We start from the raw sequence: 14,671 nt of genomic DNA, 5'->3' as shown, positions 1-14,671 counted from the left end.
TCTCTGCAACCCTTGCGCGCCCCCCCTTGCCTACTACTGCAATGCAACTTCCGCGCTCCCTGCGCTTTCATAGAATCTGTCGAGCTGGAAGGGATCCGAGGGTCATCTAGTCCAACCCGCTGCTACGCAGTAATATGCCGCTGCCCTCATACAAGGGATCGAACCTGCAACCTTGGCCTGCCTTATCAGCGCCGTGCTCTTAACTGAGCCATCCGGGCTCCCCTTTCCCCCACCTTCTTGCTCGCCTGAACCTGTCCACGTTTTGCATTCTATTTTTTTTAAAAAAATATATATTTATTAACTTTTCAAAGTTTATACAAAAAAAGACAAAAAACAAAAATACAAAAATTAAAAACGCATATAATTTCATTCACTTGTTTTCTTTTAACTTATTTCTCGGACCTCCTCATACCTCCCCTTTTTGTATTCCAATTCAAATTATTCATTCAGCAAATCCTCACCCTTAATTTTCATTTAATTTTACACCTTTCTTTCTTCTTTTTCCCCCAATTATCTTAATCATTACAGCTGGTAACCACTTATTCAGTCCAACATCAATCTAACATTCACTATTTTTATAATATTTCCCAAGATAGTCCTTAAATTTCTTCCAATCTTCTTCCGCCGTCTCTCTTCCATGGTTTCGGATTCTGCCAGTCATTTCTGCCAGTCCCATGTAGTCTATCACCTTCATCTGCCATTCTTTCAAGGTGGGTAGATCTTGTGTCTTCCAGTACTTTGCAATAAGTATTCTTGCTGCCGTTGTTGCGTACATAAAAAATGTTCTGTCTTTCTTTGGCACCAATTGGCCGACCATGCCCAGGAGAAAGGCCTCTGGTTTCTTCAGGAAGGTATATTTAAATACCTTTTTCAGTTCATTATATATCATTTCCCAGAAAGCCTTAATCTTTGGGCACGTCCACCAAAGGTGAAAGAATGTACCTTCAGTTTCTTTACATTTCCAACATTTGTTATCGGGCAAATGATAGATTTTTGCAAGCTTGACTGGGGTCATGTACCACCTATATACCATTTTCATAATATTCTCCCTTAAGGCATTGCATGCCGTAAATTTCATACTGGTGGTCCACAACTGTTCCCAGTCAGCGAACATAATATTATGTCCAATGTCTTGTGCCCATTTAATCATAGCAGATTTGACCGTTTCATCCTGAGTATTCCATTTCAACAGCAAGTTATACACCTTTATACGCTTTGCATTCTAACACTTGCAAACTCCATCCTCGGGCGGTTCCATGACGCCAGCTGCGCTTCCTTTCAGTCCACCCCTTGGCAGCCATAAACTCCCACCGTGTCCAATATCCTATAAAAAGCATTAATCGGAATACCCTGCAACATTTCATCAAAGAAAATAGGGACGCCCTATTCCATAATAATAATAGTAATAACTTTATTATTTATACCCTTCCCATTTGCCTGGGCTGCCCCAGTCACCTGGGATAAAAATATAATAAAACATGAAACATTAAAAAAAAAAACTTCCCTTCAGATGTCTTCTGAAGTTGTAGAGTTACTTATCTCCTTCGCTTGGGGGGTGTCTAATAAAAATAAAAATAAATTATTTATACCCTGCCCATCTGGCTGGGCTTCTCCAGCCACTCTGGGCGGCTTCCAAAAAAATATTAATACGTCAAACATTAAAAGCTTCCCTAAACAGGGCTGCCTTCGGATGTCTTCTAAAAGTCTGGTAGTTGTTCTTCTCTTTGACATCTGGTGGGAGGGCGTTCCACAGGGCAGGTGCCACCACCGAGAAGGCCCTCTGCCTGGTTCCCTGTAGCTTTGCTTCTCGCAATGAGGGAACCGCCAGAAGGCCCTTGGCGCTGGACCTCAGTGTCCGGGCAGAATGATGGGGGTGGAGACCCTCCTTCAGGTATACTGGGTCGAGGCCGTTTAGGGCTTTAAAGGTCAGCACCAACACTTTGAATTGTGCTCGGAAACGTACAGGGAGCCAATGTAGGTCTTTCAATGTAACTTCATACATTATTATTATTGTTGTTGTTGTTGTTTAGTCGTTTAGTCGTGTCCGACTCTTCGCGACCTCCTGGACCAGAGCACGCCAGGCACTCCTGTCTTCCACTGCCTCCCGCAGTTTGGTCAGACTCATGCTGGTAGCTTCCCCTCCCCATCCAGCTTGGTTTCCCTAGCCACTATGGAAATAGGGATGTCAAGGGTGCAGGTTCGATCCCCACACGGGACAGCAGCATGGTCCTGCATCTTTCTGCAGGGCCTGCAAGACAGAGCTGTTCCGCCTGGCCTTTGGTTTGAACTCAGTGGGACCCTTATGTCTTCCCTCCCAGTGGCGTAGCGTGGGTTGTCAGCACCCGGGGCAAGGCAAGTAATTTGTGCCCCCTAACCCGTTGATTTGCGCCCCAACCCATGGATTTGCGCACCCTAACCCGTGGATTTGCGCCCCCTAACCCCCAGATGTTGCGCCCGGTGCGGCCGGGCCCCCCTGCACACCCCACGCTACGCCACTGTTCCCTCCCCTTACAATTTTGATTTATGGGCTACTTTTAAAATGAGGCTGCTTTTTAAATTGCATTTTAACCTGTATTTTAAATTGCCCTCCCCCCCCATTATGTTTCTATTGTAATTTTACTGGTGTTAGCCGCCCTGAGCCCGGCTCTGGCCGGGGAGGGTGGGGTATAAATAAATTATTTATTATTATTATTATTATTATTATTATTATTATTATTATTATATTATTATTATTATTATTATTATTATTATTATTATTATTATTATTATTATTATTATTATTATATCATTATCATCATCATCGCAGGGGGTTGGACTAGATGACCCTCAGGTCCCTTCCGACTCTACGATTCTCTGATTCTATAAAGTCAAGAAACTGGGGCAGCTTGTGTAAATCCGGGACCGTCCCTGGAAAATAGGGACACTTTGCACGACGCACCAACAAAGATAAATTCAAAACAGCAAGTGAATTGCACACTTGTGCAAAAATCCAATCAAAACGATTTAGGAGTCAATATGAGTATAGGAGTATAGCATCTAGATCAAGGGAAGTAATAGTGCCACTGTATTCTGCTCTGATCAGACCTCACCTGGAGTACTGTGTCCAGTTCTGGGCACCACAGTTCAAGAAGGACACTGACAAACTGGAACGTGTCCAGAGGAGGGAAACCAGAATTGTCAAAGGCCTGGAAACGATGCCTTATGAGGAACGGCTAAGGGAGCTGGGCATGTTTAGCCTGGAGAAGAGGAGGTTAAGGGGTGATATGATAGCCATGTTCAAATATATAAAAGGATGTCACATAGAGGAGGGAGAAAGGTTGTTTTCTGCTGCTCCAGAGAAGTGGACACGAAGCAATGGATCCAAACTACAAGAAAGAAGATTCCACCTAAACATTAGGAAGAACTTCCTGGCAGTAAGAGCTGTTGGACAGTGGAATTTGCTGCCAAGGAGTGTGGTGGAGTCTCCAACTTTGGAGGTCTTTAAGCAGAGGCTTGACAACCATATGTCAGGAGTGCTCTGATGGTGTTTCCTGCTTGGCAGGGGGTTGGACTCGATGGCCCTTGTGGTCTCTTCCAACTCTATGATTCTATGATTCTAGTTTAACTCAGCAAAACGGTGGTCCAACTTTTCCAAGCCTGATAAGTCATTACTAAGCAGCGGTGGGAAATCTTAAGGCTTGCACGAGGGGAGGTGTTCCTGCTACTCAGTTCTCTTCCTGGGCGAAGGAACTGAGCTTTGGTTCTTAGAGAGGCAGGAAGTTGCCCATCAAAAGGAGGGGGGGAGGGAAGAGAGTATGGGGGGGAGAGAGAGGCACCCCGCTCACAGCCTGAGAGGAGAAACAGGCTTGGTTAAGGAGGAGGCTGCAGAGGAGGAAAAAGGTGCAATAATTGGGGTGATGGAGGAAATGTTGATTTTTTTGCAGAGGAGGGGGGAAAGGGTGCTTTCCTAGCGGGCAAGGGTGCACATTGTGTGGGGAGGGGGGCGCAATGGCTACATGCTGCTTTCGGGCTCCAGAGCTGGAGGACTGTTATGGGAATTACAGGAGGGGGGGCACATCTTTAAAGTTATTAAATATTACCAATATTATGCATAAATGTATCCTTTCGACTTGACAGCTCAGGGAAGTTTCCTAGCTTTAACCATCCTATAAAATCAACTCCTTTGCCAGTTTCCGCCATTTCAACACTATTTTTGCCCTTGGGAAAAAACGACTCTTTTTCTCTGCCACCTCCCCAAGCACACATCCTACCCCAGGAAGTGCCCAGAGGTGACAATCGCTGAGCTGGTTGTTGGCCAAGGAAAGCCAAATCCCATCACCAGACTTGCCAAGGGGTCCAGACATGCAGAGGAAGTTCTGTTGTACTTTGGGTGGTGGGACTTCAGAGGTGTTTGCCTTTGCTCATCTTATACCTGGGTCTTGTCCTGACATGTCTGCTTATGCTAATCTTGTACCAAGGACTTGTCTGGACATGTTTGCCAAGGTTAAATTAATGTAACCCCTGTCTGGGTAAAGGTAAAGGGACCCCTGACCGTTAGGTCCAGTCGCAGGCGACTCTGTGGTTGCGGCGCTCATCTCGCTTCACTGACCGAGGGAGCCGGCGTACAGCTTCCGGGTCATGTGGCCAGCATGACTAAGCCGCTTCTGGCGAACCACAGCAGTGCACGGAAACGCCGTTTACCTTCCCGCTGGAGCGGTATCTGTTTATCTACTTGCACTTTGACGTGCTTTCAAACTGCTAGGTTGGCAGGAGCTGGGACCAAGCAATGGCAGCTCACCCCGTCGCGGGGATTCAAACCGCCGACCTTCTGATCAGCAAGTCCTAGGCTCTGTGGTTTAACCCACAGCTCCACCCACGTCCTTAACCCCTGCCTACCCCTCCCCTTTTGTGACATGTCAGTGATGTAGCAATGCTGTATCAATGATGCTGTATTCTGGGATATGGTGGGAAAGTTTTAAAAGTCCTTGTCACCCCATCCTCAGGATTCAAAATTATTCTTTGAACCTCTTGCGCAATAAAATTTGGTCTACAGCTATTTGCTCCGGTTGGTGGCTGGACTCCTTCCTTTATTCTGCAGGGACCCGCGGGCTTTGCCCGATGAGCTGGGTGACTGAGCAGCCTTGCACCTATATTTTTCCTTAACAAGGGCGAAACACCTTTTGGATTTTGTAGCATTGCAAAGTTGGAAGGGGACCCCAAAGGTCATCTGTTCCAACCCATTATTATTGCAGTGCAGGAATTTCAGCTAAAGAAACTCAGTTAAAGCACCCTGGACCTTCTCTCTGCTGAAAGGTGGAGGATGGGGGCCCAGGGAGAGACTCTCAAATGTGGGGGAAAGCCTTTGCGTCCCCCTTGCTCCCTCTTTGAAACTGCAGCTAGATTGAGCTTTCCGAAACCTTTCTCTGCTGGCTTCATTATTTCCATTCTGCTTCCTTTCTCTCCTTCCTCCGCCTGTAATAATAATAATAATAATAATAATAATAATAATAATAATAATAATAATAATAATAATAATTTGTTTATTTATTTATACCCCACCCATCTGGCTGGGCTTCCCCGGCCACTCTGGGTGGCTTCCAACAAAATATTAAAATACAATAATGCATCAAACGTTAAAAGCTTTCCTAAATGTGTGGAAGAGAGAGAAGAAAGCTGTCGCCTGAATGTATCACTTTTTCTCATCCTTCCTACAGTTGATTGGGAGTCTCTTAAGAGATTTTCGCAAATCCTGATACAGATCAGGCCTTCCCGCTTGGACTACTGCAATGTGCTCTACGTGGGGCTACTTTTGAAGGTGACTCAGAAACTACAACTAATCCAGAATGCGGCAGCTGAACTGGTGACTGGGAGCGGCCGCCAAGACCATATAACACTGGTCTTAAAGGATGTATATTGGCTCCCAGTTAGTTTCTGAGCACAATTCACAAAGTGTTGGTGCTGAGCTTTAAAGCCCTAAACAGCCTCGGCCCAGTATATCTGAAAGAGCGTCTCCACCCGCATCGCTCAACCCCAGACACTGAGGTCCTGCTCCAAGGGTCTTCTGCTGGTTCCCTCCCTGCGAGAAGTGAAGTTACAGGGAACCAGGCACAGGGCCTTCTCCGTGGTGGCACCCTCCCTGTGGAACGCCCTCCCTTCAGATGTCAAGGAGATAAAGAACTATACAACTTTTAGAAGACATCTGAAGGCAGCCTTGTATCAGGAAGTTTTTAATGTTTGATGCTTTATTATGTTTTATATATTCTGTAAGCTGCCCAGAATGACTGGAGAAAACCAGTCAGATGGGCAGGGTATAAAGAAAATTAGTATTAGTATTAGTATCATCATCATCATTAGGAGCCAAAAGGATTCCCCCACAGGTGCAAAGCGACAGTTGTCTTCAGCAGCTTTATAGTTTTTAAAGCAATGAAACCCAAATTTATATACAGTGGTACCTTGGGTTAAGAACTTAATTCGTTCCGGAGGTCCGTTCTTAACCTGAAACTGTTCTTAACCTGAGGTACCACTTTAGCTAATGGGGCATAGTTCTTAACCCAAGGTACTATTTCTGGGTTAGCGGAGTCTGTAACCTGAAGCGTCTGTAACCCAGGTACCACTGTAAAGGATGACCGTCCCTTGGTCCATCTCTCCCCCAGGTACTGGATAGCTTCTCCCTCTTTTGAAGTGCACCTGTGCATCGTGGCAACTGCTGTGAGAGTCCCAGAGGTGGCCCACTTTATGTCTCTCCCTCCATCCAGCACAATGGCTTCAGAGGCACCACCCAAACCCTCTTTTCTTTGGGGAGGAGTAGAAACAGCTTCCAAGCAGCCATCTCAGGTAAGGGAAAGATAATTGGGGATACGCAAAGCAGGCAGTGCAGATGCTTCCCCCTGTCACATGACCCGGAAGCTGTACGCCGGCTCCCTTGGCCAATAAAGCGAGATGAACTGGGCACCACAGTTCAAGAAGGACACTGACAAACTGGAACGTTTCCAGAGGAGGGCAACCAAAATGGTCAAAGGCCTGGAAACGATGCCTTATGAGGAACGGCTAAGGGAGCTGGGCATGTTTAGCCTGGAGAAGAGGAGGTTAAGGGGTGATATGATAGCCATGTTCAAATATATAAAAGGATGTCACATAGAGGAGGGAGAAAGGTTGTTTTCCTCTGCTCCAGAGAAGCGGACACGGAGCAATGGATCCAAACTACAAGAAAGAAGATTCCACCTAAACATTAGGAAGAACTTCCTGACAGTAAGAGCTGTTTGACAGTGGAATTTGCTGCCAAGGAGTGTGGTGGAGTCTCCTACTTTGGAGGTCTTTAAGCAGGGGCTTGACAACCATATGTCAGGAGTGCTCTGATGGTGTTTCCTGCTTGGCAGGGGGTTGGACTCGATGGCCCTTGTGGTCTCTTCCAACTCTATGATTCTATGATTCTATGAGCGCTGCAACCCCAGAGTCGTCCTTGACTGGACCTAATGTTCAGGGGTCCCTTTACCTTTTAGCACCCATCATCCGGCGATCACAGGGCACAGCTCACAACATAAAAATACAAAACAAGAACACAATGTCTCAGTAATTGTTAGTGAGCTGGTTCGTCAAAACCCGTTTGAAAGTCTGCTATGTCACGGGACCAGAGATTCTCAGAGGACTGGAGTAAATATTTGAACTATTTGAAAAGCAATTGTAAAAAACAGATTACGCTAGTAGGACTGCAAGAAGTTTTGTAAGGAGGATTATGCGAAATGTTGCAGGGAAGATTATGAAGAGAGTTATTGGTTAAGGACAATTAAAAGTAATAGAGAAATTAAGAAATGTAGATTAAGTGATAAAGATTGAAAAATCTTCAGATGCGGTGGATGGAAGTCCAAAAACATTGTATAAAATAAAAAAGTATGGGATATGATTTTCGGAAATTATTTGTAAAACTTTTATTTTTAAAAAAGAAAGTCTATGTCAACTGAATCCTCTACATGCTTGTTAAGATAAGGCTGAACATTGCACAAGACATGCTGGAATGTCTCCCACTAGCTTCCCCAGAATATTGGTTAAGCTAACTGGCCTATAATTTCCAGGATCCCCACTCCACACCCACCCACCCAAGATGTTGAAGAAACCATATTTTCTTCTCTCTCTCCAGGGTTTGTCGAGCTTCCAGGCCATCTTGACCTTTGAGGAGGTGGCTGTGTTTTTCACGGAGGAGGAGTGGGCTCTGCTGGATCCAGGCCAAAGAGCTCTGCACAGGGAAATCATGGAGGAGAATTATGAGATGGTGGCCTCTCTAGGTGAACACCATGTGTTTTATTTCCATGACTGCTAGGTGCTGGAAGGTTTGAAATCATTATTTGGGCACATTTGGGAGGCTGTTATGGAGATGGGGGTCTGGACCGTGTGCTCTGGATGTTTGGGGAGGCCCTTGATTTATATGCAGAAGATGCTAGAGCAGGGGTCAGCAAACATTTTTTAGCAGGGGGCCGGTCCACTCTCCCTCAGACCTTGTGGGGGGGCCGGACTATATTTTGGAAAAATAAAAAATAAAAAGAATGAATTCCTATGCCCCACAAATAACCCAGAGGTGCATTTTAAATAAAAGGACACATTCTACTCATGTAAAAACACGCTGATTCCCAGACCGTCCGCGGGCCACATTTAGAAGGCGATTGGGCTGGATCTGGCCCCCGGGCCTTAGTTTGCCTACCCATGTACTAGAAGGGTAAAGGATCAGGGAGCAACTGATAGGAAAGAAGACATTTCTCTGCCCAATATCCTGGAGATCCACTCCTAGTTTGAGTGGTCAGTGCTGGGCCTCAAAAGACAAAGAGTCTGACATGCAACTTCCTGTAGCCTTAGAGGGCTTTTGGATCATTGGATGCCAACACTTAAAATGTCTACACTTAACATCTTATTTCGGCGCCTTTCAACGCCAACAAATTTAAGATCAAGATGAGGAAGAGTTTGGATTTGATATCCTGCTTTATCACTAGCCGAAGGAGTCTCAAAGCGGCTAACATTCTCCTTTCCCTTCCTCCCCCACAACAAACACTCTGTGAGGTGAGTGGGGCTGAGAGACTTCAGAGAAGTGTGACTGGCCCAAGGTCACCCAGCAGCTGCAAGTGGAGGAGTGGAGACGCGAACCCGGTTCACCAGATTACGAGACCACCGCTCTTAACCACTACACCACACTGGCTCTCACTACATCACCCCTAAATACATTGTCGTATGTTACAGGGCATACTAATTTGGAAAACCCTGTCAAACCCTTTTAATGAGTTGTATTTTTTAGGTCTGGAAAAGGTGGGATATAAAAAAAACTCCTTCCCAATTTATCTGTTGCATAACCGGTGCAAAAACATCTTTCAATCAACCTGCCCCACTCCTTTCAATATATGAATTATAACACAGTCATAAACTGGAAATTAAAATGAGGCTTGCAATCCCACAATGCTCATTTGAATGTTGTCTCTGAAGAAATGAAAAATACATTCTTCGGAGGGGGGGACATGTTTACAATGGGAACATTAATGTGCAGTGTACCATTATTTCAGTTTCAGAGCTGTGATATTAGAGATATCTTTTTCCACCTGCTGCCACCATGAATCAATTGCAAATCCATTCTCACAACACTGAAAAGTGTAATTTTGGGGGGATATACCACTGAATCACTTTTGGAGGAGAAGGAAGGGTGATTTTTAAAAAATATTGTGTGATAAAATGAAGGAAAGCATTGGGGTTTGTTAAATTCTCCAGTATCATTTCCAAAAGGTAGATCACACTGAGCTTCAGATCCAGTGATCACATTTCTACAAGTGCCAGACTGATCCTGCTGTGACCATACAGCCCTGTCCTATCTGTGGCGCAGGAATTATAATATCAAAATTATCCCTCTTTTTTCGGCTTGAGGTCATAAGCAATGGCTCAGTTTGGATTGGCTGAATAGTTTGAGTTCCAAAGTAACTAGTCTCTTCTGTCTCCTTTGCAGAATTGGACCTCAGTTCCTGTTGGGAAGAAGGAGAAGGCCCGTTCATTCATGATCCCAAAGAAGTGGTGATATCAATAGGTATCTTAGATGTCTTACGGGGCATTTTGGGGGAAGGGTTTTTCCATTCCTGTGTAATATCATCCAGGGCAGATAGACCCAGTGGGACCTAGAGGGGGATCAGACAAATTCATGGACGAGAAAGCTCCCAAAGGCTACTTGTTATGATGACCATGTGCTTGATACCTCTTGAATCAGGACAACAACAGCAGAAGAAGACTGTTAGCTATACTACGGTAGTGGTCAAACTTGGCCCTCCAGCTGTTTTGGGACTACAATTCCCATCATCTCTGGCCACTGGTCCTGTTAACTAGGGATGATGGGAGTTGTAGTCCAAAAACAGCTGGAGGGCCAGGTTTGGCCACCACTACTCTACTAGATAGGTTTTTGGCTTGATCCTGTGGGACTCTTCTTATAAAGATGTCTTCCAGCTTGCGGTTTCCCTTCCACATGTTGAGATATTCCCCATATTTAGAAATATGGCTTGGCTTACACCATGCCTGTTCACAAATACCAGGTGGATCCTGCTAGATCTACAAGCCCTGCCCTATGCATTGGCAGAAGATCTAAGAACACGCCTTTCTCTGCCATTTTGTATCCCTTGAAATTTACACATGAAATTCTTTCTCTGCCTCCCCCCCCCCACCAGATGATTGGCAGAACGATGGGAATTACAGGGACTCATCTGTGGTGTCTTCAGAAACAATTATGCATGAAGCAGGAAAAAATAAGTTCGAAACACAAAAGGAACCCGAAACACATGAAGGAAACAAGTCAAAGAATGGGAGGAAGAAATCCTTGATTTTTCAGGGTATCAACGTCCAAGAACTCCTGATACTACAAGATGATCCAAAAGATAAAAACAAGAAAACATGTCCAGACTGTGGGAAAACATTTAGATATGAATCGTATTTGAATAGGCATCGCAGAATCCATACAGGAGAGAAACCATTTAAATGCACCGAGTGTGGGAAGACCTTTATACGGCATTCTCACCTTATTCGTCATCAGAGAACACATACAGGTGAGAAGCCATTTCCATGCACAGAGTGCGGGAAGAGCTTCAGTTTCAGTAGTAGCCTTACTGAACATCAAAGAACCCACACAGGGGAAACGCCATTTAAATGCAAGGAATGTGGGAAGCGTTTCAGGCACAGCAGTAGTCTTACCATACACCGAAGAACCCATACTGGTAAAAAGCCATTTCAGTGCATGGAATGTGGAAAGAGCTTCACCGACAGAAGTAGCCTTACTTCACATGAAAGAACCCACACAGGAGAGAAACCGTTCCAGTGCAGGGAGTGTGGAAAGAGCTTCAGACAGCACAACCACCTTATTAATCATCAGAGAATCCACACCGGGGAGAAACCGTTTAAATGCAAGGAGTGTGGAAAGAGCTTCATTCAGAATATTCACCTTACTTTGCACCAAATAACTCACAGGGGAGAAACCTTTTAATTGCATGGAGCAGTGGTTTTCAACCAGTGTGGCGTGGCACCCTGGGGTGCCTTGAATGAAGGTCAGGGGTGCTATGGGCAACACCTGCCTCTGTCCCTCTTTCCTTCCCTCTGTCCTCTCATGCCCTCTCACGTCTACCTCCCCAAGGCTCGCATGGCTGTTCATTACAGCAGCCATGGGTACAAGCTCTGCAGGCGAATGGTGCCTCTGGGGCTGGCTAGGGGGTTCTAGGTGCCAGGAGCTGAGGTGGCCTTGGGTAAGCAAGCAAGCAAGGAGACAGAGCTCAGTCCGCCAGCCCTTGCTGTTGGGAATGAACAGACAAGTCCAAGGCCCGTGTGGGGGCAGTGTGATTTATCTTAACAGCCATGATGAAACAGAAACATTTTCCTCCAGCACCATCTCACTCCAGAGCAGCCTGCTGAAATGGGTTTAATTCTGCCCAGTTTGTTGGGTATGGTTCCCCCCCCCAATAAATTGGGGAAAATCCTTTGCCAATACAGTCATGCCTCGTGTTACTTTTGCTTCATGATACGTTTTTTCAGGTTGCGTCCCGCAGCGACCCAGAAGTACCGGAAAGGGTTACTTCTGGGTTTTGTTGCTCGCGCATGAGCAGAAGCGCAAAATGACGTCACGTGCATCAACAGAAGCGGCGAATCACAATCCACACATGCGCAGACATGCCGCTGCGGGTTGCGTTCCGCTCATGTTGCGAACAGGCCTCCAGAACGGCTCCCGTTCGCAACCAGAGGTACCACTGTATAAAAGATTCCATATTTTGCGCTCTCCTCTTTGACTCTCATTAAGAGGTTCTTTAATTCCTCCTCACTTTCTGCCATCAAAGTTGTGTCATCTGCATATCTGAGACTGTTGATATTTCTTCCGGCAATCTTAATACCATTTTGGGATTAATCCAGCCCAGCCTTTCGCATGATGTATTCTGCATATAAGTTGAATAAGCAGGGGGACAATATACAGCCTTGTCGTACTCCTTTCCCAATTTTGAACCAATCAGTTGTTCCATATCCAGTTCTAACTATAGCTTCTTGTCCCACATAGAGATTTCTCAGGAGACAGATGAGGTGATCAGGCTCTCCCATTTCTTTAAGAACCGCCCATACTTTGCTGTGGTCCAAGCAGTCAAAGGCTTTTGCGTAGTCTTAGGCATAGATAGTCACAAAAACCAGAAGTTGCCTGTTCCTGCTTTGTTAATTAATAATAATAATTATAATAATTTATTATTTATACCCCGCCCTTCTGGCTGGGTTTCCCCAGCCACTCTGGGCGACTTCCAACAAAACACTAAAATACAATAACCTATTATACATTAAAAGCTTCCCTAAACAGGGCTGCCTTCAGATGCCTTCTAAAAGTTTGGTAGTTATTTTTCTCTTTGACATCTGGTGGGAAGGCGTTCCACAGGGCGGGTGCCACTACCGAGAAGGCCCTCTGCCTGGTTCCCTGTAACTTGGCTTCTCGCAGCGAGAATGAAAGGTTATGAGTCACAGTTGGTGCCACCAACAGACTAGAAGCTAATGAGAAACAAATAAAAAATACAGTGGTACCTCGGGTTAAGTACTTAATTCATTCCGGAGGTCTGTTCTTAACCTGAAACTGTTCTTAACCTGAAGCACCACTTTAGCTAATGGGGTCGGAGCACGATTTCTGTTCTCATCCTGAAGCAAAGTTCATAATCCGAGGTACTATTTCTGAGTTAGCGGAGTCTGTAACCTGAAGCGTCTATAACCTGAAGCGTATGTAACCCGAGGTACCACTGTAACGTAAAGATGAGAAACAGAGATGGTGAGAGAGGATAATGGCAACACAGTTCTTCACCTCTGATACTGAGGATGAAGTTCATGAAATTCTAATTGGGTTCAGATAGGCTCAAAAATATGCCACGGACATTTCCTAATATTTTGGAGAATACTTAGGCTTATTTCTGAGCCCATTCTTAGTAAATGCAAGAGCTCAGCCTGGTTCAGGGTCACTTGAGTGGTCCCAGGTGATATTTCACATTGTTGCCATGGCGAACTGTGACATCATCTGCAGAGTGTTTATGAGGGAACAAAAAACCTGGTCAGTATCTGTCATGTGAGTTGCAGGCTGTTCTATCTCTACTTGACCAGAAAGACAGGGAATGAGGATCCCCACAGCTCAGGATTCTTCCCCAGGATATGGTCCCAGCCCAGGATTAAAGCCAAAGGGTAGAACAGGTAGGAGAATCTGTTCCTGATCTTCCTGAGAGCACATCTGTCTGAGAGACCCAGCATCCAACCTTCCTCTTGGACCTCATGCATTTGCTAGACAGCAGCTGGGACCAGTCCTAGCCATAGCTGTCAACGTTTCCCTTTTTTAAAGGGAAATTCCCTTATTCCGAATAGGGTTCCTCGCAAGAAAAGGGAAAAGTTGACCGCTGTGGTCCTAGCAGAGTGAGACAAATTTTGGGCAGGTTGTCCACAGCTCATTCAGTTGAACGAGCAGGAGTAGGAATGGCATGCCACATTTTGAAGTAAATACACCCAGTGAAGTAATACCCAACTCTCAGACTCCCTTTTAGGGATTCCTCCAAGTCACAGCACATTCGCTTATTTCTGAGTCCAACGGGTAGGACCCTAAGTCCCGACAGGTGGGGAGAGGGACCCTCCTTTTTACAGGATTCCTGTTGTCTATGTTTTTAAACGGTCTACTTTGGCAAGACTCACCACTTGGCTTCCTGCCCAGAATCCCTTTGGTCTCTGTGGGTCTACTCCATTCTTCGTAAAAGGGATGCGCCAGTCAATGGCGTAGCGTGGGTTGTCAGCACCCGGGGCAAGGCAAGTAATTTGCGCCCCCTAACCCCTAACCTGCCGCCGCCGCCAGCTTCTTCTTGCTGTTGCCTGGTCTGGTCTGGTGTGGTTCTCTCCCGCGCTCAGCGCTGCGCTGGGCGGCCGTTGCACTGTCCCTCTCCCAGATAGTCCCTCACTCTCTATCCGCACCGCACGCCTGGCACCCCCCCCTCCACATCGGATCGGATTCGCACAGCCAGCACTGCAGTGAGAGAGAGTGAGTGAGCCAGGTAGGGGCAGGGAGCTGAGAGTGCGAGCGCGCCCCCCAGATGTTGCGCCTGGTGCGGCTGGCCCCCCCTGCACCCCCACACTACGCCACTGGCGCCAGTGCGAACACTGCCCTCTCTTTGTGGTGGTGGGGCAGCTCAGAGACAGGGGT

The 14,671-nt window shown here is 46.1% G+C and overlaps 1 protein-coding gene across 2 annotated transcripts in view; it reads left to right on the top strand.

Annotated features, from left to right (window-relative positions):
* The first annotated feature begins 3,796 nt into the window (after positions 1-3,796).
* The window catches only part of LOC308580437 (uncharacterized protein), a 27,474-nt gene continuing 16,599 nt past the window's right edge, over positions 3,797-14,671 (top strand). The window contains exons 1-3 of one of the 2 annotated variants that reach the window (XM_081182068.1): positions 3,797-3,879; positions 6,633-6,813; positions 8,114-8,258. In XM_081182068.1, coding sequence (XP_081038194.1) covers positions 6,715-6,813; positions 8,114-8,258 — 244 coding nt within the window. In that variant the 5' untranslated portion in view covers positions 3,797-3,879; positions 6,633-6,714. Of the gene's footprint in view, positions 3,880-5,870; positions 5,903-6,632; positions 6,814-8,113; positions 8,259-14,671 lie in introns of those variants that run through there. The other variant, XM_081182067.1, reaches the window with a different exon arrangement.

The sequence above is a fragment of the Podarcis bocagei genome, assembly GCF_964188305.1.
Source record: "Podarcis bocagei genome assembly, chromosome: 2".
NCBI classification, from domain to species: domain Eukaryota; kingdom Metazoa; phylum Chordata; class Lepidosauria; order Squamata; family Lacertidae; genus Podarcis; species Podarcis bocagei.
The sequence above is the reverse complement of the archived record's forward strand: the minus strand, read 5'-3'. Positions and strand labels throughout refer to the sequence as shown.